The sequence below is a fragment of the Syngnathoides biaculeatus genome, chromosome 20 (genome assembly GCF_019802595.1).
Source record: "Syngnathoides biaculeatus isolate LvHL_M chromosome 20, ASM1980259v1, whole genome shotgun sequence".
NCBI lineage: Eukaryota > Metazoa > Chordata > Actinopteri > Syngnathiformes > Syngnathidae > Syngnathoides > Syngnathoides biaculeatus.
In genome coordinates, this window is record NC_084659.1 from 9,084,441 (window position 1) to 9,110,124 (window position 25,684).

At 45.5% G+C, this 25,684-nt stretch overlaps 1 protein-coding gene across 1 annotated transcript; it reads left to right on the forward strand.

Moving 5' to 3' along the window:
• Window positions 1-25,684, forward strand: pdzrn4 (PDZ domain containing ring finger 4). The gene is made up of 9 exons (XM_061807961.1): window positions 1-69; window positions 14,877-15,106; window positions 15,189-15,291; window positions 21,047-21,145; window positions 21,324-21,386; window positions 22,923-23,024; window positions 23,095-23,202; window positions 23,270-24,307; window positions 24,716-25,684. The coding sequence occupies exons 1-9, from the start codon at window positions 1-3 to the stop codon at window positions 25,286-25,288; spliced, it is 2,385 nt and encodes a 794-aa protein (XP_061663945.1). The 3' UTR covers window positions 25,289-25,684.

Consider the following 25,684-nt stretch of genomic DNA (forward strand, 5'->3'; position numbering starts at 1 on the left):
ATGGGCTGCAATTTGTGCACCTTGCAGAAGCGGGAGGAGCACTACAAGCTGCTGTACGAGATCGCGCAGGTGAGCCGAGAAGACGAACGCTCCGTATTTCATCTGTTACTCGAAAGTTACACACACAAAAAAAAAAAACAAAACAGGGTCGACTCGTGAGGATAAGCGGTAGAGAAAATGCATTGATGGAGGGGCTTGTTTCAAACTCATTTTGATTTAAAATTAGGAGGGCGGCGGAGTCGAGGAATGAATGAAAAAAAAAAACTCAACACTATCATTTATGTTTTTCATTATTTAACATTATTAATATTTATTATTATTTATCACATGTAAAAATGAGCTTGAAACAAGTCAAAAAATGTAAAAACAAGTAACTTTTTCACGTGATGAGTCTTTTTGAAGTCACCATTTAAAAAAAATTGAATAAAAAATAAGAAATATTCTTGGTAAGAGTTGAAGTTTTTGCAGTGGGAAGGAACAAAGAAATAATAATAAATAGATCAGATAAAAATATCCCTGATTAAACATAACAACCGCTACGATTTTTTACAAACTAGCCAAAGTTTAACGGGGGGGGGGGGGGGTTCAGAAGCACCACTGTGAAAAGTCACAATCATATCAGAGACATTTTGTTTTTTAAATGATCGAATTATTATGACAGAAAGCTACACTTGAACGCATCTGACGGAACTTCTGCTGTTTTGACCTTTAGGGCACGTTTTAATCAGATCCTCAAAAACAGGAGACATGTTTTATTTTCCCGGCCGCGCGTCTTCAAACGCGTCATCGGCACGGGCAGAAAAATTCCGTTTTCGCGAGGTTCGGGACGTGTTGATTAGACGGGAAGCACCGGTAAAGTGTGAATTTCCACAAGCGTGGGGGACACATGGTAAGCCCGCTATTCATTCATCATTTAACGGCGTGCTCCGTTACTGAGCAGCGGCAGATTTGGATACGAGGATGAGCCTAGTAGTGTATTTCTTGGTAAGCGGGATTGTGTAATTACTATGTAATTACTAGGTAATTACAGGTGAATTTTAATTTCAAGTGTATGCATATTGCTTGGGTGCAATGCTAGAAAAAAAAAAAAAAGCTAAACTAGTTTAACATTCTAAGAAATGTGGACGCCAGAATATGGATTTTTTTTGTGGGGAAAGGTATGCAAACACCAAGTACTTGAAATTCACAAGAAGCTACTTCATGCGGGTACTCTGCAAAAAATGAAAGTGAAAAAGACTTGCCTCGAGCAATTTTTTTTTTCTTATTTTTAGCCTAATGATAAGCTTGATGACTTTATGAGTCACACCAATTAAAGTGTAATTTGCCACTTGGCCAATTACATTAACGACATGCAGTAAATACAAACAACACATTAAGAAGAAAAACAAGAGCAGCATAAATGTTATGTGGGAAATACTAAATATAGTCTAAATGTGCTAAAGAGTTATTGTTGCAAGGGTCATGCTACTTTCCAGCATAATTTGCAGCATTTTTTGGAAATACTTGTACTAAATCAAGTTACATATTGCTCTTTGCTCACGTTTGTCCAGATACTCGTATGTGCTTTAACTTACATTGTATAATGTTGACTTGTGGGGATTTTATATCATGAACCTCTGACCGTGGGTTGTGTGGTAAATATTGGTCGTCACAATACCGAGGTCCCGGGTTCAATCCCGGACCCGCCTGTGTGGAGTTTGCACGTTCTCCCCCCGTGCCTGCGTGGGTTTTTCTCCGGGCACTCCGGTTTCCTCCCACATCCCAAAAACTCGTAGCATTAATTGGACAGTCTAAATTGCCCCAAGGTGTGATCGTGAGCGCGGCTGTTTGTTTCCAAGTGCCCTGCGATCGGCTGGCAACCAGTTCAGGGTGTACCCCGCCTCCTGCCCATTGACGGCTGGGATAGGCTCCAGCACTCCCCGCGCCCCTCGTGAGGATAAGCGGCAAAGAAAATGGATGGATATTCGTATTCATGGTTTCCCAGAGTGACTAGCCACTCAGCATTTTATCTTGCGACAATGTTGTATTATATACACGTTTTTCCAAAAAGTTACTTACTAATATTATGCAATATTTTTCAATGTGACCAACTTACAAATATGGCCAACATGTGCAGCTTTCTAAATTTTACTTTTATTTAAATAACTGTTTTTCCGTGGGGGGGGGGGGGGGGGGGTCAAAAAATTTCATTTTAACAGCATTACTTGTTACTTATTGTACAATAAAAAATATATATTTTGACCTAATTACTGTTTTGTTTACATATCCATCCATCGATTTTGTTTGCCGCTTATCCTGACTGGAGCCTATCCCAGCCAATCGCAGGGCACGTAGAGACAATCACAATCACACCTATGGTCAATTTAGAGTGTCCAATTAATGTCGCATGGGATGTGGGAGGAAACCGGAGTACCCGGAGAAAACCCACGCACGCAGGCACGGGGGGAGAACATGCAAACTCCACACAGGCGGGTCCGGGGATTGAACCCGGGACCTCAGAACCGCGAGACCAACGCTTTTCCAGCTGATCCACTGTGCCGCCCGATCCCTATCAAATCCCCGAGTACGTCTGAAAAACTAAGTGTCTACTTGTTTGGAGCCCCCTGCTGGTTCGGAGTGTGGCTTTGGCGTTTTTTTTTTTTTTTATCCGTGCCGACCCGGTTTTGACGTCGTCCTCTGCAGTTTTTGAATCCCACCGGGAGGCGCGGTTCTCGTTAGCGCTGCCAAGGCGAGAAAAGAGAGGCAAGAGTTGAGTTTCTCGTGAGCAAGAAGTGTGTCACGCCGTGACTTTTTTTTTTTTTTTTTTCTTGTCCTCGAATCCTCGAGCGCTGATGAGGGAGTGAGAGACTTTCCCCGGCGAATCCCCCTCATCGCGTTTCCTTTTCATCATTCCACGTTTCTCAAGTCTTCCCCTCCTCCAGCCCGATCCGCTCGCTGTTGTTCTCCCACCGAGCATCTTTTTGTTTTTTTTTTGGGGGGGGGGGTACAGTTTGTGTTACCACGGATACCACCTGCTTGGAATCACAGATGAAAGCTTACGGATGGTGACGATTTGAGCGGAAAACAAGATTGCCACGAGGCTGTCGGATTACAAATTGACCACTTTCTTCCCTTTTATTCTTACATTTTTATATCGCTGAGCAAAATTACTCCAGTAATTTTTTTTTTATTTATGCCGTGCCAGTCAAGGTCACCTTGGCAACCAAAGTAATCTGCGTAGGAAAAATATAGATTGATTTCTGCAATTGGATCATGAGGAACATACTCTATATTGCGAATTGAGAGGGGGAGGGGGGGGGTCATTTTTGCCACAGCGCCATCTGCTGGATCTGGTAGGGATTTCCCCCGCTTTGCCAGTGCTAATTTATCAATAATGAATCTCGCAATTTGTTAATTTCACTATTATTTTAATCATGATAATTGTACCGAATGTTGTTGTTGCGACTCCATTGTGGAACACGACCGCGGGACAGATGCTCAGCCACATGTCCAGCCTGTTAGGCAGCACCGCGGGGGAGCTCAGACGGAGACCCCCGTCTCCGGTCCGGTCTAGTCCGGGCGCAGGCGGCCTCCCCATATGGCCTCTGCGGACCGGTGCCATCACGTCATCCGGATCAGGTTTGGTTGCATCGGTCATCTTACAACACGCTTTCGCCATTGTGTTCTATTTTCGGAGGGGGTCAGCAAGTGAACCTTTTCACAGTAATTTTTTTTTTTTTTTATACACTTTCATTTCATTTACTTATTTCTTCTTTGTCTTTCGGCTTGTCCCGTGAGGGATCGCCACAGCGTGTCATCTATTTCCATCTCGCCCATCCTCCTCTGGAACACCCACCGTCCTCACGTCCTCCCCCGTCTGTCAGCCTATCCATTACTACCGCAAACAGGAAGGGGCTTAGGGCGGATCCCTGATGCAGTCCCACCTCCAACTACGGCACATCTCACCGCTGTTCTGCGGCCCTCATACGTGTCCTGGGCTATTCTGACATATTTCTCCGCCACACCAGACTTGCGCATGCCACAGTACCACAGTTCTGTTCTTGGTACTCTGGCAAAGGATTTCTCTAGGTCTACAAAGACACAAACTAGCTCCTTCTAACCTCCTCTGTACTTTTCCACTAGCATCCTCAAGGCAAATAATGCATCTGTGGTACTCTTTCTAGGCATGAAACCATACTGTTGCTCGCAGATACTGACTTCTGTCCCGAGTCTAGCCTCCACTACTCTTTCCCGTAACTTCATCATCTTTAGTTCTCCGTAGTTTCCACAGTTCTGAACATCACTTTTGTTCTTAAAAAATGGGGACTAGCACACTTTTCCTCCATTCTTTTGGTATCTTCTCTCCCGCTAGTATTCAATTAAATAAGTTGGTCAAAAACTCCACGGCCACCTCACCAAATTGCTTCCACACCTCCACCGGTATGCCATCGGGACCGACTGTCTTTCCATTTTACATGCCGTTCTAACTTGCCCCTTCCTAATCATCGCCACTTTCATTTCATTTCATTTATTTGGGAAGAGTTAACCCTAGCCAATAACCACCTCCCACCCCCACCCCGTGCTAGCTCTGCTAAACCCGTCCCCCCGGGCCCCCATGCAGACAAAGCCAAAAGCCGCACACCCGCATTTAAAAAGTGGCTCCACGCATATTTACGCAGGCACCATAAAGATCGCAAACACGTTTATTGCGCATTCTGTCTTTTATTTTTACGACCGCGCTCAAAACGTCACCTGTGGTCTCCCCCCCCGTGACGAGAGGACTTATCACTCGTTATCAGCGTCGGCCAATTAGCCAGACCGAGATGATAAGGACAGGAAGGTGAGAGAGAGAGAGAGAGAGAGAGAGAAGAGAGAGAGAGAGAGAGACGGATAAAGAAAGAGAGAGGAAAGCATCCATTCTTCCTGAAAAAAAAGAAGAATTCTCTCGTTCCTTATCAGTCGCCAGGCACCGTTTGAACTTTGTTCAACCCCCACTGCCTTTGCCTGTTTTTCACAAAAGCACTTACTAATGCACTTAAGTGTAACTCCGCCCCCTTAAAGGAGTCTTTTTTTTTTGTTGTTGTTTTTTGTTTTAACCTACACAAGGAAAGAAGAGAGACTAATTCAATAAGTTGCGGGCGTGTGACACCGAAGTGGCTGCAAGCCAAGCGCGATAACCCAATAACACACCTTATGGTCGCGTCTGCAGCTTTTTGTCATGTCAAGTCGGAAGCGTCTTAAAAGTCGACCATCTGGAGCTTGTAGACGTGCGGTGGGGTTTATTGGAAAGGCGTTTTTCGGGGGGCGGGGGGTGGATTCGTGTTCATTTATGTTGCAAAAGAATATTCTGACGGCTTGGTTCAGGTTTTGCGCAGATTTGTCTGTGTTTTTTTCGTGTGGCGTATATTGACAAATGGGAATGACATCCGGGATTTATTTAAAATCTTTTGAGGTTTTTAACAGTTTTTCCTGTTCAAATAATATATGTATATTTTTTTGCAAATTTTTAAAGGATTCGCCCTCCCCTATCTGACATTGAAATGGACAAAAAAAACAAAACAAAACAGTTAACTGGGCAAAAAAAAAAGGCATTTTTTTTTCAACACAACACATTATCACATAGTGATAAGTAATTAAACAACAATTCCAAATTTTTAGCAGTCTCAGAAATCAATTATATATGACATATTTTTAAAAATTAATCCATTGATCGGTTATCTGCATTTTATTCTGCCAAGTATGGGGATTTACATTTGTCTAGAAAAAATAATAATATTGGTAAAGCCCTTTTTAAAACATAAAAGTCATAAAAAATATTTACAATTACAGTATTTATGTTCTAAAATATTTATTTTAAATATTAATATAAAACTAATATTCTGACTGCTTGGTTCAGGTTGTGTGCAGATTTTTTTTTTCACGTGATGTAAATTGACCAATGGGAATGACATCTGCGATTTATTTAAGTTTTTTTCAGGTTTTTAACACCATGGCCGGTTGATATTGATCCCTTTTCAAATCAAAAAATGTTTTGCTAATATTTTAAGGATTTTTTCCCCCCCAATCTGAACAACAACAAAAAAAAAAAACAGTAAACTGGGAAGAAATGGAGATTTGTATTTTTAAACACAACACATTATCACATCATTATAGGAATCAAACAATACCAATTTTTTACAAAGTATCAGAAATCAATTATATGTTATACATTTTTTTAAATTAATCAATTGATCGGTCATCTGCATTTTATTCTGCCAAGTATGGGAATTTACATTTGTCTAGAAAAAAAATAATATTGGTAAAGCCCATTTTAAAACATAAAAAAGTCACACAAATGACTTACAATTATTTATGTTTGAAAATATATTTTTAATTATATATTAATATAAAATTAATATTCTGACTGCTTGGTTTAGGTTGTGCGCACATGATTTTTTTTCATGTGGCGTAAATTGACCAATGGGAATGACATCTGACATTTAGGCTCTTTTAAGCTCTTTAACACTAGGGCCTGTTGATATTGATCCCTTTTCAAATCAACATTTTTTATTTTGCTAATTTTTTGAATGATTTGTTTCCCCTCAATCTGACATTGAAATAAACACAAAAAAAATTGGCTAACCCGTCAAAAATGGTGATTTGGATTTACATTGTCACAAATCATGATATGCAATGAAACAATGTAAAATTTTTAGAAAAGTCCAAGAAATCAATTATATATTACACTTTTTTAATTAATCAATTGATCATTTATGTGCATTTTATTCTGCCAAATATGGGAATTTGCATTGGTTGAAAAAAAAAAAACCCTTGGTTAAGCCCTATTTAAAACGTAAAAAAAGTCATAAAATTACTTACAATTATTTATGTTTTAAAATATCTACATTTATTTTATTTTTGCCCATTATTCATGGACATTTTTCATTTTTTTCCCCCCACATAGTAGCTATAGCTCTTTTCAGGTGTTGAAAACTAGAGTCTATTAATATTGATTCCTTTTCAGAACAACATTTTTTTTTACAATTTTTTAAAATGATTTTCCCCCCCAAATCTGACATTGAAATGAAAAAAAAATTTGTAAACTGGCAAAAAAATGTCACTTTGTATTTTTTTTAACACAACACAACACAACACATGATCACATAATGATATGCAATTAAACAATATCAATTTTTTAGCAAAGTCTCATAAATAAATTATATATTACATACTTTTTAATTAATGAATTGATCGGTTATCTGCATTTTATTCCGCCAAATATGGGAATTTGCAATGATCTAGAAAAAAATAAAAATAAATAAGTAAAAATAAATAACAAAATAATAATAAAATTGGTAAAGCCTTATTGAAAACATTAAAAATTGGTAAAATTACTTCCGATTATTTATGTTTGAAAATATCTGCATGTAACATTTGATTAGATTTTTTTTCCCAATATTCTTAGACATTTTTTAATTTTTTTCCCTCACATCGTCAATTTTGGGGGGATTTTTCCTTTCAAAGCAATAAAATGCCAACATCCTGCACGACACAAAAACTCCAAAGCGGAACTTACGTCCACTCTTTCTGTCTCCACGGCACGTCCGGTCCATTTCGGAAAGCGTCGGTAAGGACGCGGGTGGTCCCAGGGGGTTGGATGAGGTTACGGCGGCACGACCGGTGTTGAATTTCCACTTAACTAAGACGAGTTCGGAAGCCAATTAGGCCTGCTCAGACGCGGCCGTCGAGTCCAGTTACGGATAGAATAGCGCGAAGCCATCTGCATACTCCGGGGCTATGATTACACGCTGGGCCACGCTGTGTAACTATAACACATTCGTGCCCTTGGGGGCCCGTTTTGTGGGGAGGTGTGGAAAATGTCTCTGTTGACGTTTAAGCTAATGCATTTTTTTTCCCCCACCTTCCCCGCAGATCCATTTCGAGGGATTTGCGCTCGCCGTATTGAGTCGACTTTATATTGCAATTAAATCACCCTCTCTAAACGGAGTCACAGTTAAGCAGTTTACAAAGCATAGGTTTGAGTTATATTGGAAAATGAACATGTCATTTGTAAATGTATGTAATTACTTAGTAATTACATGACTGGGAGAAAATGTGTAATGACATTGCAGTCGTGTTTGGAAATGTCCAAGATTACAATTTGAGCTATATTTGAAAATTAACCACATATAATTTGTAAATTTCTGGAATTACTTCATAACGTTGGCCTCACAATTCTGAGGTCCCGGGTTCAATCCCGGACTCGCCTGTGTGGAGTTTGCATGTTCTCCCCGTTCCTGCGTTGGTTTCCTCCGGGCACTCCGGTTTCCTCCCACATCCCAAAAACATGCAACATTAAATTGCCCCTAGGTGTGATTGTGAGTGTGGCTGTTTGTCTCAATGTGCCCTGCGACTGGCTGGCAACCAGTTCAGGGTGTACCCCGCCTCCTGCCCGTTGTCAGCTGGGATAGGCTCCGGCACTCTCTGCTACCCTCGTGAGGATAAGCGGAAAAGAAAATGAATGGATAGATGTAATTAGATAGTAATTACATGACTGGGAGAAATGTGTCATGAAATTGCAGTCGCGTTTGGACATTTCCAAGATTACAATTTTAGCTATATTTGAAATTTAGCCACATATAATTTGTAAATTTCTGTAATTACTTTGTGATGTTGGCCTCAAAGTTCTGAGGTCCGGGGTGTGTGGAGTTTGCATGTTCTGTTGCCTGCGTGGGTTTTCTCCAGGCACTCCGGTTTCCTCCCACAAACCAAAAACATGCAACATTAATTGGCTTTGGCACTCTCTGTGACCCGCATGAGGATAAGCGGCAAAGAAAATGGATGGATGGATGTAATTACATAGTAAATGTGTAATGAAATTGCAGTCGTGTTTGGAAATGTCCAAGATTACAATTTGAGCTATATGTGAAAATTAGCCACATACAATTTGTAAATTTGCGTAATTACTTAGTAATTACATGACTGGGAGAAATGTTTAATGAAATTGCAGTCGCGTTTGGAAATTTCCAAGATTAAAATTGGAGTTATATTTGCTTACGGCCATGCTACTCTGAGATCTCGGAAGTTAAGCGGGTTTGGCCCTGGTTAATACTTGGTGCTGTAAGATGCTAAAATGCAGAGGGGTTGCGGCAGGAAAGGCGTCCGGTGTAAAACTGTGCCAAAAAAATATGCGTTCATATCAAATGACACGCTGTGGCGACCCCTAACGGGACAAGCCGAAAGTAAAAAAGATTGTTTATCCTCGTCCCAAAGAAGTAGTTTCAAGTTTTCTCCTCCACCAAAGGGCAAACTTCACGTTATGAATAATGCTAATGAGCGAGATGTTCCATAATCCCGCATCGCTGAAATTAATTTCCAAAAAGTTTGATGATCGCGAGCGATGGAAAAATAAAAGGTTTCACACTCCAGGCTTTTTTTTTTCTTTTTTGGGTGGGGGTGGGGGAGGGGGGTTAATGTTATGCAAAAAGCTACCGCATTAATTTTTAATTTTTCTGGCTCTCCAGGAAAATGTTTCACTTTACAAGTGTTTTATGAAAACACTTTTTTTTTTTTTTTTTTTTTGCCTTCAGCCAAAATTTAAGATGAATAAATTCATTAGCAGGCAATCAAAAGGCCTCCTTTTCGGTGGCTTATTTTGGTTGCAAATGGGGGGAAATTAAACCTCCTTTAAAACGGGGGGGGGGTGCGTTTTGTCTTTTGAGTACTTTGTAGTCTTAATACAAACAAAGCGAGACTAAAAAGGATGTTCGAGTCCCACCAAAACCCAACCGATTTTGTCTTAATTCTTTTAAAATGACGATTTGTGAAATGCCACAGACGGGCGAAGAACCCATAACCTCCTTGTGGATAAGCGTTGTGTGCGACTTGTGACCCCGTCCGGTGTCGCGTTAAGAGATAAATGACGATGCATGCAGAACTTCACCCCCACCCCCGGCTAATTAACACGGAGGAGAAACGGCGTGCACGTGCGGCTCGACGCTCGCTAATTGTTATTTGCTTGGCAGGATGTTGAGGGTAATGAAAGTCTTGCGGGCGCACTCCGTCAAGCCATGCCGACCGTGTCCCCGAGCCTATTAGTATCCGTCATTTTATTTCTCGCCGCGTGCGCTTACGGTGCGACTGCCGCAGAATTTGTGCTCATATAATATTTGAGCGGTGGTAGTTGAGACTCTCCAAAGAGGTCCAAACAAAACTGTAGACATGAAAAGATACTCGTTACAATAAAGTTTGCATTTGATATCAGACAGAGCGTGAAAAAGTCCGATTTTAAATGAATAAAAGCAGAAATTGCTAACAAATTAATGACTAGCATTTATATTCCATATTCCATTCATATTGTTGAGTTATTTAGTTTGCCCCATAGTCATCTGACCTCGCTGCATGTCTTTTGGATCGCGCCTAGCCTAGCTTGTCCGTGTATGACCCAGTTTCTGGAATAAACCACATTGAACATTATGCCTCTGCCTCGAAGTGCTGCATTTGCGTCGGCCCCTGTACCGGAGGTTCGTGGTGGAAGGAATTGCGCTATTAACGGGAAGCTCGCATTTGACACGGTCTTGGCTTGGCTTAGCGTGCAACGGAACCGACGACAAGGTTACTGTATTATTCTAATCACAGTCAAGGTTTCAGGAAAGCGAAGTTCGGTGTCGCATTTGGGCCAAAATTCAGCATTTCATGGCGCAATGTATGCTGGGAACTGATGTTGGATGCAAAAAGGACATGGGTTAGTAGTACCGAGACAACATAGATTGTTTTATCTACAGAACAACCGTCGACAGCTCGTTACTTTCTGTCAGTTAGCTGTTAAGTGCTTTTTTTGGGGGGGGGCGGGGGGGCATCTTTGAAAATTTTTAGATAAAAGAGTCCTTTGAGGGACTTGAACGCAGCGTGACCGGTTGAAGGACGTTACAGGCAAGCCCAGAAATCCGCCGCTCTAGAAGAAGAAACAAATCAAAAGAATATGGATTTATTTGGAATTTTGACTCGGCTGACGTTACTTTGCTTAATCCGTTTCATGGTGGTGCAAAGACTCGACGGAGAACTAATTGGCCGTTTTTGTGCACGAGTCCGTGTCTGCAAAACAGTGAAGGACACTCATTGCCACTTGACGGCGAAACTCTCCAGCGTCTCCTCAAACCCGCCACTGACGTCCGCCGGCGGCCATCTTTGCCTCCTGCTTCCCATTTGATTTGCATTTTCACCTAATTGTCTCCCATTAAATGCCTCGTCACGTAAAAATCACTGAGACGTGGCAGTAACAAAGCAGCAACACGCTAGCACAGCGCTAACAGGACGGTTAAAGAAAAACATTCTGGTAAAAATCACTGAGACGCGGCAGAAACACAGCAGAAACCTATTAGCACGGTGCTAATGCTAACGCGGTGCTAACAGGGCTTGTTAAAAAAAAGACATACCGGTAAAAATCCCTGAGACGCGCAGTAACACAGCAGCAACACGCTAGCACAGCGCTAACAGGGCCGGTTTAAAAAAAAAAAAAAACATACCGGTAAAAATCGCCGAGATGTGGCAGTAACACAGCAGCAACACGCTAGCGCAGTGCTAACGCTAACCTTAGCACAGCGCTAACAAGGCCTGTGAAAAAAAGAGGCCGGTAAAAATCCCTGAGACGTGCAGTAAGACAGCAGCAACACGCTAGTACAGCGCTAACAGGGCCGTTTTAAAAAAAAACAAAACATCCCGGTAAAAATCGCCGAGATGCGGCAGTAACAGAGCAGCAACACGCTAACCCTTTTTTTTAGAGTAGTTCCGTGTTGTAAAAGCGCACCTGGTTATAAGCCTCACCCAGTACATTTGTAAAGGAAATACCATTAGGTACGTAGATAAGCCGCAGCCGTGTAAAAGCAGCAAGTGGCCACATTGAAACACACTATGTACAAAGACAGTACACAGAGTTTAACACTAACGCTGCCGCGCTAACGCTAGTGGCCCCGCGCTAATGCTGACATTAGTGCTGCAGTGGTAACGCTTATGCTAGTGGTGTCGCCCTAATGCTAATGCTAGTGCCGCCGCGCTAACACTAGCGCCACCACGCTAATAACAACGCTGGCGCCACAGCGCTAACACTAATACTAACACTCGTGCCACCATGCTAGTGCTGCCGCTGCGCTAACACTAACGCTAGCGCCGGCACATATATTCGGTCTCACTCTTACCCTTTCCGCTCGATTGCCCCCTCGCGGCCGTTACAAAAAATTGCACAAATTAAGCCGCATCACCGCATAAACCGCAGGGTCGAAAGCGTGCGGACAAAAGTCGCGGCTCGTAGGCCGGAAATTACGGTACTGCGTTCTCTATGATTCTCACGCAGACAGCCGATGTAGGCCACAGGGTATTCATCCAATTCTTTGAGATCTAATTAAACACTCGGATGGTTCCAAGTCCACCGCTGGTACACAAACGGCGCCGAGCCTCTCGAAATTGGGGTTAAAACTCGCACGGTGAAGGTCAGCCCCCGAGGCCTCCAATATGCTCAAGAGTCAGTCAGACCCCTTTAAAATGTGTCACCGGCTTTTTATCTTTTACCACTTTTCTTTCTTTTTTTTTTTTTTTTAATCCAAACGAGAGGGATCCAGATAAGAGACGGCGTTTTATTTGTGTTTGCCGCGCGGCGATAAGCGCGTGATGGAAAACGTCGGGTCTCATCGGAGAATCTGTCAGATAGGGGGTCACTGGGAGCAAAAAAAGACATTTTTCATACACGACATCATCTCGCAAAAGGCTACATTGTGTCCGCCGCGTTAACCGCACTGATCACGCCGGCGTCGTTGAATAAGCGCCGCGACGGCCCCCGCGGGACAAATAGCTTCTGGCTGATCTGGCGCCAAATCCCCTTCCTTCGGATCCGCGATTGTCGTGAACTTCAATCCGACGCGGGCGCCATTGTTATTCCGTCGGAATTGGCGTATTGTGACAGGAGGGAGGAGCGCAGGTGGCGGCGGCCGCCCGCAATCTGCCGCAATCTCGCTCGAGACGAGCCGAGCCGTCATAAATGTCTCATTTCAATAATAAAAGTGGAAGGAAGACTTTTTGAGTGACGGGCTCCGGTGAATCGCGTTGACCCTTGCCTTGCTGCGCCATTGATGTACGTCCACGTTTTTCTGGGAGGGAATGCGCATTGGGAAGTACTCGGGCAATTACCGTAATTTCCGGCCTGTAAAACGCGATTTTTTTACCCGCTTTCAATCCTGCGGATTATGCGCTGATGCGGCTAATTTGTGCATTTTTTTGCTAACGGCCGCAAGGGGGGGGGCGCTCGAGCAGAAAAGGGAAGAGTGAGACCGAATATATGTGCCGAGGTGGCAGCGCTAGCGTTAGTGCGGCAACGCTAGCGATAGTGTTACCACAGTGGCACTAGCGCTAGCATTAGCGTTAGCCCGATGGCGCTCGTGTTAGAGCGAGACCGGTAGAATATACAGTGTGTGGCGAGGAAGTGACTCCTGTTAGCGCTGCGCTAGCGTCTTGCCACTGTGTTACTGACGTGTCTCAGTGACGTCTACCGGTAAGTTTGATTTTAAGATTACGATGGTTTCATAACAGCCCGACGAGTGAAACGGGAACTCCAATGTGGCCCGTGACAAAAATGAGTTTGACACCCGTGTAACTGCGACTTCCTGCTACTTCCTGTTTTGAGCTATCCTGCTTGCGTCTTGCCGGCAAACTAGTTCTGTTCTCCGCTGGTTGGATCCAAATAGTGAAATTACAATGCGATGCCTACAAATGATTTTTGTAGGGTATCTATGCGTGTGTCATCTACATTTACCAGTTTGTCGTGTTACTGCGTATTGGATACACCACTATTGTGCGTAAGCTCGCGAGCTTTGCGTCGCGCACCCCTTCGTCACAGCGAGCCCGTGCCACTTCATTCTCGTTACGTCTCGTTCAAGTTTTTAAGCTTTGCCTCAAAGTCGTCGGACCTTATTGCGAGTTTTGGGATCATGCCTGTAGCCTCGCGTTTTTGTGCTGCCGACCGCTTACTTGTGTACGACCTCAGCTTGGAATAAAACCACCCTCGATATCATGCCCTCGCCTCTGAGTCCTGCAATTGGGTCCAGTCCCTTGCGAGTCGAATACTGCAATACTCGAGTTTGAAGTCGTCACCAAACAGTGCATTTTGTTTACTTCCTGTTGTGACGTTTCCATTTTATTCTTTGCTGGTTTCCGTTACACCTCCAGTTTGTTGTTTTATTTTCCGTTGTGTGCATGTAATAAGTACGGTCTTATTATTGTCATCAAAATATAAAGACATTTTTACAGCACTGTCAGGGTAGGTAAATTTGTGGTAGTATTTTTAAGCATTTCCAATCATTTTACGGCCCCGTTTGCGGTTTAATTTGGCGATACAGCATATGTGACGGAAACGGTAAAACACGCCCGTTCTGAACCGCTAGGCCCGCGCCGCCATCTGGACCAGATCGTAACTTTTGTAAACATTTGTAGTTAGATTGTAAACGAACGAAAGCGCAAACGTGTCATCGGGACATGGAGTAAGCGGCTTAAATGATGTGTCGGTGCATGGAATTCATATATTTGCATGCAGTTGAGCTGACAGGACAGGACAGGACAGGACAGACCTGTCAGTCACTTTGACGGCTCAGGCGGTCACGTTCGCACCACATTCCCTCTGCGCTTTTTAAAATCTTACAGGGGATGGTTAAAGTAGATCCCTGCTGCTGCATGAAATCTGTTTTATGATTATGATTTATCCAGAAGGCTCACTGCGCTTAATTAGTCGAGCTAGGCGTTATTTCAGACGGAGTCAGGACAGGAATACGGCGACACAATTCGCATTTGCAAATTCCTGCGGGACTCGTATTTTAGAAGGATTTGGTTTTGGCGCCAAGTTACGGGGTCCAGTAACAGCAGTTTTCTACACGTAGGTGAACAGGCGTAACTTCTCCAAAGTGGAGCAGGATGAGGCCGCGGACCCCGTCGTCGTGCAGGTCATCCGGCCCGTCGCGGTGCGCCAAGGCGGCGCGTCGCGGGAGGCGCGCGTGGCCGACGTGTGCACGCAAACCGACATCACCTTCGAGCACATCACGGCGCTGGCCAAGCTCAGAGCGCCGACGCCGCCCGTGCCCGACGTCTGTCCCTTCCTTTTGTCCGACAGGTCCGTGCCGCCATTTTGTTCCCCCCATTTGGTTTCACAGGAAATGTATGGAACGTTTTTGCCTCTGGTCCTTCCTTTCCAGCTGCCATTCTATCCAAACTATGGAACCCGAGTTCTACGAATGCCCAGAGTACCCGTCCAACGTGCCGGCCGAAGTGGAGCGGACCGAAGAGTATGTTTACGAGGTACGATAGCGGTTCATGAATTGATTTAGCCATAAAAAAAAAGTATTGGGAGCACTCCATGCTAGTGGTTACAGCGCACATGCCTCACCGTTCTGAGGTTCAGTGTTCAGAACTCGGCTCCGGCGTGTTCTAACCGGGCTTTTGTGGGTTTTTGTTGTACTTCACTAAATGATGATGCGATTGAGTCGCCCGGTTCCGGTTGAGTTTCAAGGTCATGAACCTGCTTGAGAGCAATAATACACGATACAAGAGAAAATGTGCGACGGCTGAGAATTATGGCATCGAAGCCCCTTTTACTTTTTCAGTTGTCTCGAATATCGGGCCAAGGCTAAAATGACGCACGACGACGCAACCAGGCCGCAATATGATTCGTAAGTACTTCCAATTGTAAACAATTTAATTGCTTAAAGGGGAAATCCAGTGGTTTGCATTAACAATGTATCAAAAAGGTCACGCAATATGTACTCTATCTTGACAACGTGATGTTAAATCCACTCTCATTTAATAGTATTTTTGAGAAGATTTTTGTCGACAATTGGGAATTTTCAGGGGCGCTGACATTTTCGCGAGTCACATAACCTCCGTGCGCGGATGTGACGTGTACCGTGCCGCAACAAAGGCTCGATTACATGGGACACCATTTGCGCCCAGCGCCGATTTCTCGGATTTATCCTCATCTGATGAAGAAATAGCCGCTCGGTTGATCGGGAAGACGGAGGAATACTTCCGTAGACAGCCGTGACCGGCACAGCCGTGAGCGGCTCGGCCGCTCAATTGATCGGGAAGACGGAGGAATACTTCCATACAGATTTGAAGCTGTGGCTGTAAATAATGCCGCCGAGCGGCGGAGCCGTGAGCTGAGGTCGCTCCCCCGCAAGCGAGCTCCGCCGCTCGGCTGTAAATTTTCTTCATCAGATGAGGATAAATCAGACAAATCAGCGCTGGGCATAAATGGTGTCCCATGTAACAGAGCGTTTGGAACGGCACGTATCACGTCACAAATGCCGACGTAGGTCACGTGACTCGCAAAAATGGCAGCACCCCTGCTTGACCAGGCCGGCGGTTAGGGTTGTTCATAGCCGCCGCCGTCCGCGATGAACAACACCTCCGAGCCGGGCCGCTGTCGTCGCACGCGGCTGAGTGCGCTACTGCCGGCAGCGTTGTTCATAGCCGCCACCGCCCGCGAGCCCGACGCAGCAGCCGTCGCCGGAGCCGTGACTGGCGGACGCGGCGGCTCGGCCGGGGTGGCTCATTTTTGGCGCCGAGGTGGCTATCACAGCGCCAATCCGGGCTGCGTTACGCGTTAAGAGTGCACCATTGTCTGCAGCGTTGTTCATAGCCGCCGGCGTCCGCGAGCCCGACGCATAAGCGGACGCGGCGCCTCGGCTGGGGCGGCTCATTTTTGGCACCGAGGTGGTTTATCACGGTGTCGATCCGGGCTGCGTTACGAGTGCGCCATTGCCGGCAGCGTTGTTCATAGCCACCGCCGTCCGCGAGTCCAACTCAGCAGCCTTCGCCAGCGAGACGACACGGCAGCCGTCCGACGCGCACATCGACACATTTAGCACCCCTCTCATACGTATGTGGATCTTTTGTTACGTTATGAGAGACGGATTATGTGGTCCGCCCAAAACTATTATTTTTTTTTTAGTTGCTGTATACACACCTCCCTGTCGTTTGGGACCCACGAAGCTCTCATCCTTTGCACCCGTGCAATCCATTTTTCACAACGAACCGGGTCTCTTGGAAACTTCTGAAGGGTAAATCCATCCTCCCGAGTGTTCGAGAAATGTCCAGCAATGCGACGAGCCCGCATTTTGGCTAACACGAAGGAACAACGAGCTACCTTCCAGCTGGTAAAACTGATCGAAACAAATGATCGGGGGCGGTCCTGCCAACGTACGTCACTTCCTGCTTCTTGTTGAAAACAAATCCCTTGAGAGGATTTTCATAGCGGGAGTTCCAAAAAGTCCAAATTTTGTGGGGAAAAAACGGATGGGTCCATACCGGCTGCCGTTTTTTCATTCATGACATACTAAAAATCATCCATTCACGGTGTCAAATTTAAAATGATTATTTTTGTCGTTTTTAGCAAAATCGGCTAGCATTGGAGTGTCAAAGCGTGACTTTAACGAGCACACGAGAACATGTGTCGGTTGGCCGTGTGCGCGCCACGTAACATATGCGGTGGCGCGATCCAAAAGAGGACCGGCAGGCGTCCGTGACAGTGACGAGACGCTGTCGGCCTCGGCCGGTTTAATGGGCACTTCCTGGTTCAGCGAACGGCATTGTGGGTCATTAGGGCTCCCTCGCTGCCAGCTGAGTCCCGTCTTCTTGAGTGGTTTGGATGAGATTGTTCGCGCAACCACAGCAAGGTCAGCCCGGCAGCCGCGCAGCACATCCCAACAACCCTCGCTTAGCTCCCTCTATTTGTACGGATCTAACCGAATCGCGGAGGGCTTTGTGACTGGATTGCTGCTGATTGACAGATCAGGAATTTGGTGCCAGAATACTCACAAATTAACACGAAGGCGGGTGAAAATTATTGGAACATAAAAAGTAGGTGACGGTAGTTTTTAAGAGGATTGTGGCTTGTCAATAGGATGGTACCCCCTGAAAAATAATTTAAAAAGTAGATTTCAGTGTAATTATTAGCCAGACGGGGTGCTGAAAATAAACCATGCAGCAGGAATATGTTCTTTATCCTCTGCAAAGAATGACTAATATTAATGCCGTACTGAGAAGCTAAGTGATGAGCTCTTTGCAGTACGCAAGTGTGTAACTTCCCGCAGTTAGCAAAGGCACACGCACAAAATGAGCAGCACAAGGTGTATTAAAGAAGAAGGTGTGACAAAAACTGTCTTTTTAATTCTAGTATACTATAGCCATCCATCCATTTTCTTTGCCTCTTATCCTCACGAGGCTTTGCATTATCACCTATCACCTATCCCCCTATCCCAGCTGTCAACGGGCAGGAGGCGGGGTACACGCTGAACTGGTCGCCAGCCAATCGCAGGGCACATAGAGACAAACAGCCCCGCTCACAATCACACCGAGGGGCAATTTAGTTTTTGGGATGTGGGAGGAAACCGGAGTGCCCGGAGAAAACCCACTCAGGCACGGGGGGAACATGCAAACTCCACACAGGCAGGTACGGGATTGAACCCGTGACCTCAGAACTGCGAGGCCAACGATTTACCGTGCCGCCTAGTATTGTCTATATACTTATAAAATATATGGTATGTTTTTAGTATATATTTCATTATGTCATTACTGTATAGTTTTATAAAGTATAATATTGCAGAATCCAACTGTATTTCCCTCATTGGAACGGATTAAAGTATTTGCATTCATTTCAATGGGGAAACATGATTTGATATCTTTTGTGGCAATGGAAAAAATTCATGTCGTACTTCATGTCACACAAATGTATTCAAAACCAAAACTGTTCAATGTCATGGTTGGGATGATACGTGTCAAACTCTGTCCCCCGGGCTAAATTTTGCCCGCAGTGTAATTATATTCGGCCCGCGAGGCAATTTCAAATTGATTTATTCATTGTTAGGTTTTTTTATTTTCAAATTTATTAGCCTCTGTAAGAAGCTAATTTTGAGATTTATCTCAGAAGGCTGCAAACAGAAAGGAGTCATGCATTTTTTTATTTAAATTTTGTTTAATATGCCATTGATATGTTTTTATTTATTATTATTTTTATTACTACTAGTATTGTTATTATTTAGCAACTCGATTTTGCACCCCTGTACTTTTATGTGATATAAACCTTCCTAATTCAATATTCATTGTGAAATCAAAACTCGTTTGATTCCATTTTAAAAGGTTCATTTATTCAACTTTGGCCCGCCCCTTTATTCAATTTTAAAATTTTGGCCCACTGCGAATTTGAGTTTGACACCCCTGGCTTAGATCCTTAATGCTTGCGCATATTAAATATTTGCTTCTTTTAATTAAAAGGTCGAGGTAAAGGTGTCAAGTTACAAGAAATGACCTCTTTGATCATGTGGATTTGGACCATAGTTTGTATAAAAAATAATTGTTACATTGAAATGAAAATGAATTTCGCCACGATGCGCAACAGTTCAGACTCGATAACAACACACGCAGGCTTATCGAGTACAACGTAGCTAAAACGGTACTAGATAGACTATTTCGACATAGGTATGCGCAAACAAAAATGAAAAATATTGTTCGATAACCGAGACAATAGACGCGCAGTCGGCTCGTGCATCACACGGTGTGCAAACAATGAACATTCGCCGCAGAAATCATTTCTTTTCAATTAGACATAATTCAAATGTTAAGTGGCAATTAAGCGGAAATGTGGCAAACAGATGTTGCAGACAAAACGAAACGGAGATGGCAAAGACACACGACGGCCTCGTCGGCAGCGGAAACGAGTTTTGACATCGCGGCTGTCGCGACACAAATTAGACCTAAACGTGTCCCCTTGAGCCTCTTTGCCCAACGTCTTTACCGCCATGATGACATCACGCCTTTGCCTGCCGCGCAATGTTGAACGAGAGCAGCTGCGAAAGCGGCGAGGTTCGGGAGTTATCGTGCATTAGCATAAATGGCTTCCGTAGTGCAACCTTTGAAGGTCAGTTTTGCACCCGAGGTTCAGTGGCAAAGAAATTAATTACTTCTGCTGTCAATCTCGGCTGGCCCACTTACATATGTTATATACCTTGTAGGATTAATAACCGAAACCCCATCCTGTTGGTTGATTTAACAAGCATATTTTTGAGTTCAGGTCTCTTCAAAAGTGCTGTGAACAAATTGTTCGGGAATACATCGACATTTACGAGCAAATGATCATCCTGTCCGTAGTAGACAAAGGAACAAAAGCAGACAGATATTTTAAGACACTCATGTGTCGTACTTTGGTTTCAGAAAATTAGTCAATCTTTTTGGTTCTTCGGACGGGATTGACGCGGAGTCAGACGACCGAGCTCCGGCGGCGGGCCGCGAGCCGAGCTTCCGGGCGGCGGAGGCCTTTAGCCTAGCTTCGGCATCCGGAGCTAGCGGCCTACGCCACCGCCGAAGCTTGGCCAAAGGCCTCTGCCGCTAACGGCCTCCCCGGACGTCAAAGCTCGGTTCGCGGCTCGCCTTCGGCGGCGGCAAAGGCCTTTAGTCGAGCTTTGGTGTCGGCGGAGGCCTTAGCCTAGCTTCGGCGTCCAGGGCTAACGGCCTCCGCTGCCTGGAAGCTCGGCTCGGGGCCCACCGCCGGAGCTCGCTCGTCAGACTCCGCGTCATTCCCCTCCGAAGAACCATTCGCGGCTGCCGTCCCAGAGCTCCCGGGGGCATTTCTTTACGTACTTACGTCGCGCGTCGGCCTCAGAGTAAGTCAGACATTCCGCCTGAAGAACCATCCGAATATTCAACATTAATTCGCGCCACAGTTTCAAATCTGTATGGAAGTATTCCTCGGTCTTGTTCATGTTTTCAAGTTGTGCCTCATAGTCATCGGACCTCGTTTCACGTTTTTGGACCTTGCCTCCTAGCCTCGTTTTTTTGTGCCTCTGCCTATTTTTGACTGCTTACGTGTGTATGACCTTAGCGTGGAATAAAACCACCCTCAACACCATTCCTTTGCCTGGGAGTCCTGCATTTGGGTTCAGACCCGTGCTTCGTGCTCATTACAGGTTTTGGTTTGAAAGAAAACGTGTTACGGCATGTTGAAAAGGAATCGGATTGTTTTAATGGCTGTAAAACTGATCATTATTTATTCCTCCGATAGGAAGTGGAGTTACGCAAGCAGGACACTCAAGAGAAGCTGGGCCTAACGTTGTGCTACAGGACAGACGAAGAGGAGGACGTCGCCATTTATGTCAGTAAGGTACTGCCATGCTTAACGCTGTACTGCTACACGCAATATATATATATATATATATATATATATAAAACTTTACACAAGCACACATTTTTGTCTGTGGTCCATTGCTCCGCTTTCCATACTCTTTTGAAATATTCCTTGTTTCAATTATTGTCTGGTTTCACCGCGTCGTTTTGTGCAGGTGGAGCCGAACAGCTTAGCCGCAAGAGACGGGCGCATTAAAAACGGAGATCGTATTCTACAAGTAAGTTCTTCGACCGGTGGCGTTTATTTGGTGGAAAAGTACGTTTGAGAGAGATGCAAGACATTTCGGGCTGCGTTGTCCTCGGGTCCAGGGAGGACCACATCGCTTGTCACAGCTCCAAAAAGGCACTGAATCGAAAACTAAGTACGTCTCGCCACTAGTTTTGGTCCCGGTCTTCTTTGGATTCTCATTAAATGGAAACAGCAACAAGGTATAGCATTATGTGCACCTGAAGTTGCAGAAACGGATGCTTAAAGGGGAAATCCACTGGTTTGCATTTATCAGTGAATCCAAAAGGTCATGTAATATGTCCTCTATTTTGACAATATGATGTTAAATCTTCTCTCATTTAATAGTGTTTCGAGAAGATTTTTAATCGACAATTACGAATTTTCGGGGGCGCTGCCATTTTCGCGAGTCACATGACTTACTTGCGCGGATGTGACGTGTAAGGTGCCGCACCAAAGGCTCGATTACATTTTGCCCTGCGCTGATTTATCCTCATCTGATGAAGAAATAGCAGTATCGGTTGAAGACGGAGGAATACTTCCGTACACAGCCGTGAGCGGCTCGGTTGATCGGGAAGACGGAGGAATACTTCCATACCGATTTGAAACTGTGGCTGTAAATAATGCCACGGAGCAGTGAGCTGAGCACCGCTGAGTGGCCGAGCGGCAGAGCCGTGAGCTCGGCTGTAAATAATATTAAATATTCGGATGGTTCTTCGGGCGGAATGACGTCCCCGGCCGAGCGAGCTCCTGGCTCCGCCACTCTGTATGGAAGTGTTCCTCCGTCTTCCCGATCAACCGGTACTGCTATTTCTTCACCAGATGAGGACAAATCCGAGAAATCAGCGCTGGGCAAAACGTAATCGAGCATTGGGAACGGCACGCAACACGTCGCATACGCCCACGTAGGTCACGTGACTCGCGAAAATGGCGGCGCCCCTGAAAATTCGTAAAAATCTTCTCAAAACACGATTAAATGAGAGAGGATTTGACATCACATTGTCAAGATGGAGTAAATATTACGTGACATATTGGATATATCGTTAATGCAAACCACTGGATTTCCCCTTTAACGTTTATGTAGTTTAGTTCATACCGTATAAGCTTTACCTTGCGGTGTAAAGACTACGGGACCCAACACTTGTGCCCTTATGGTGTACAAACAAAGACCAGCAAAAACCACTCACATTTCAGCGAGGAATTCTCTCGATGTAGTGTTTCCATTTGCCGCGAAAGATCATACGCCGCGCTGTCCGCTGTCGTCGCGGCCCCATTATCCTCTTACGGCAGCCCCATTACTCTCGAGGAGAAAAGATGAACACCACCTGTCAAAGGAAGAGTTAATTGTGGTGGCGAGTCAAGACTCTGGAGAGGTTGAACGGTGCGCTAGAGACGGCGGTACCTGGAAGCGCAAGAGACGGTGCAAGCCGGAACAGAACATGGAGATCCGAGGGGTACAAAGTGTCTGGGATTGGTAGACAAGCACGCAAAACCTAATTTTATGCATGTGTCGTGATTTTGTGTGCAGATAAATGGCCACGCAGTGCAAGATAGAGAGAAGGCGGTTTCCTTGCTGTCAGGGGAAAATGCAAAGAGCGTCGTCCTGCTGGTGACAAGGCCAGAGACACAGGTAGCCGACACGGGGTTCTCGAGAACGTGTCGAGGTTTCTTGTTTTTGAGATGTTTGGTTTGCTTCTTAGATGGAGGATGATGTGTGGCTAGATGATGAGCAACAGGAGCTGGTGAAGGAATTGAAGATGGAGATTCTGGCGGGAGGGAAGAAGGATCGTCAACTCATGCAAGACGAGGTGAGAAAGGAGGGAAATCCGGAAGCTTGCCACGAAGTCCGCTGAGTTTTTCATTCTTTACCCACAGCCTCAAGAGGAAAGGACAACCGACACAGCGACCTATTCATCCAACAGCCAAGACAAAGACAGCGGGTTTGGGTTCAGTACAGACAGTCCTGAGCACCAGCCGTTGTTGGCCAGACTCTACAGGAGGAGTCCAGCTCATTGCTTGAGGGAACAATGGCGAACCCAGAATCCGCACGGCAGGCCGGGTGCCGTGCTGTCACAGGACAACCAGAGACAAAGGACAGTTACCAAAGTCCAAGATTGTGAAGGGTTGGTGAGCATTCAGAACGGTGGAGGTGGAATTTTGGGCTCGGAAAATCACTTCCAGCAACTTCTGGAAGTCAAGTGTCAAATCCGGAAAGGGGTGGAGTGCGGGGTGTACTCCATTCGACACAGTATTGAGTGCAGCCTCACAGAGCAGGGAGGAGGGGACGGAGACAGCGCTGATGAGGATGAGGAAAGCGAAGGTGTGGCGCAAGAGCTGAGGATGTTAAATGAAGAACTGCGCAGCATTGAGCTGGAGTGTCAGAACATCATGCAGGCCCATCAGCTCCGCCAGGCCCAGGAGGCAAATGGATCACCGCCGCCCCCGGTTTCCTCACCAGGTTGGAGGCTCAAGGGCCACGGCAGGCTGGCGGACATCCACGAGCACCCTCAAAGTGATAAGACCCGAGAGAAAGACAGCTCCAGTGCTTATAACACAGCGGAGAGTGCACGGTCCACTCCGCTGGGTACGGAACAGTCTCCCGAGCACTCCCTGCAGAGACGGATCAGCATCGCCAATCAGAAGAACATCCAAATAGCCTCGTCAAAGCTCTCCGGCCCCATTCCCAAGTCTCAGGGCTCACCGGTCCGAGGCGTACAGGGAGATCCTTGCCCCGTTTTCTCCAGCAGCCCGGACCAGAGTAACCCCTCCCGGTCCGAGTCCGACCCGGCGCTTCCTGCGGACGACGAACGCTGCGAGAAAAATGGGAAAACCAAAGACCTAAAAAGAAAACCACCATTCGCCTCATACCAAACCAGCCCTTACCACGGCTCGCTCGGATCCCGGCAACTTCAGGTTGGTGTGATGACGACGACGTGCCAGTCGCGTAAACCCTTACGCCCAAAAGTGTCATCGGCAAAATCACAGCAACTTGGAAGGACCGAAGGCTTGAATTTACTTAAGTTGATTATTACTACTACCCGTTTTGATAACTTGGCTTAATGTTCCCTCATGGCACCGCTGTCCCAAGCTAACCAATCAAAATCTAGACCGTGGTCCACATTACCTTTCGATTGAAGTGTTAAGCTATGTTTTCTTCACAGAGCTACAAAAAGTAACCATTGTCAATTTTGACAAAGCAAGAACTACAAAGTGTAGTCCTCTTGTTCTGCAGTGCACTCAGTCCAAGTAAAAACTGAAGTACAAATTCATTCACTGCCAGACAAGTTTTTTTGGCACTAACTGGAGTTTTTGCTGTTGCAGAGTTACATGCAGCTACTACAACAGCATTCTTCCTTGGAGTATTCCCAGAGCCAGCTGAGTCTCCTCAGCGTCTGCCGGGATCCGCTGAACCGGAACGGTCGCCCCGGGGAACCGCGGCTCGAGTGGAAGGTCAAAGTGCGGGCGGACGGCTCTCGCTACGTGGCCCGGAGGCCCGCCCGCGACCGCATCCTGAGGGAGCGGGCGCTCAGGATCCGAGAGGAGCGCAGCGGCGGCATGACCACGGACGACGACGCCATGAGCGAGATGAAGATGGGGCGCTACTGGAGCAAAGAGGAGAGGAAGCAGCACCTGGCGCGAGCGAGGGAGCAGAGGAAGCGGCGGGAGTTCATGCAGAAAAGCCGCTTCGAGTGCCTGAGGGAGGGTCTGGCCGGCGGGGCCGAGGGCCACAAGGAGATCAACATCCTGGAGCTCAGTCACAAGAAGATGATGAAAAAGCGAAACAAAAAGATTCTCGACAACTGGATGACCATCCAGGAACTGATGAGCCACGGGGTGCGAGTCCCCGACGACTCCAAAGTCCACAACGCCTTCTTGTCTGTTACCACTGTGTAGGACTCGTTTCCTTTGCAATTTTTTTTTTACATTGAATAATAACCTGTTGTTTGTGAAATGTAAAACAATTTTTGCTTAGGTCACGTAGCGTTCCTTCACTTGAACGATCTTTTGCAACGTCAGCATATTTCCTGTTTATCTGGAGTTTCCTTACAGTACGTTATTGTGACTCCGTGTGAAGCGAATTGCCTCATTCGAGACGAGATTTTGTAATACCGGGGTGGAAATGGGATATTTTTCACGATTTTGTAATCTCGCTATGAAACTTTTTTATGGACTTTTTTTTTTTTTTTTTTTTTACACTGAATGTAAATAAGTTGTTGTACTGTAAATGAATTTACCAAAACTGCAGAGGTCAGAAATGATTGTAGACCAGGCAAAAAAAAAAAAAAAAAA

Excerpts from the sequence above, each read along its gene's own strand:
- pdzrn4 (XM_061807961.1), top strand. The coding sequence starts at position 1 with ATGGGCTGCAATTTGTGCACCTTGCAGAAGCGGGAGGAGCACTACAAG. Across the intron at positions 23,025-23,094 it reads TGACAAGGCCAGAGACACAG|ATGGAGGATGATGTGTGGCT; the intron begins GTAGCCGACACG and ends TTTGCTTCTTAG. Across the intron at positions 24,308-24,715 it reads TCGGATCCCGGCAACTTCAG|AGTTACATGCAGCTACTACA; the intron begins GTTGGTGTGATG and ends TTGCTGTTGCAG.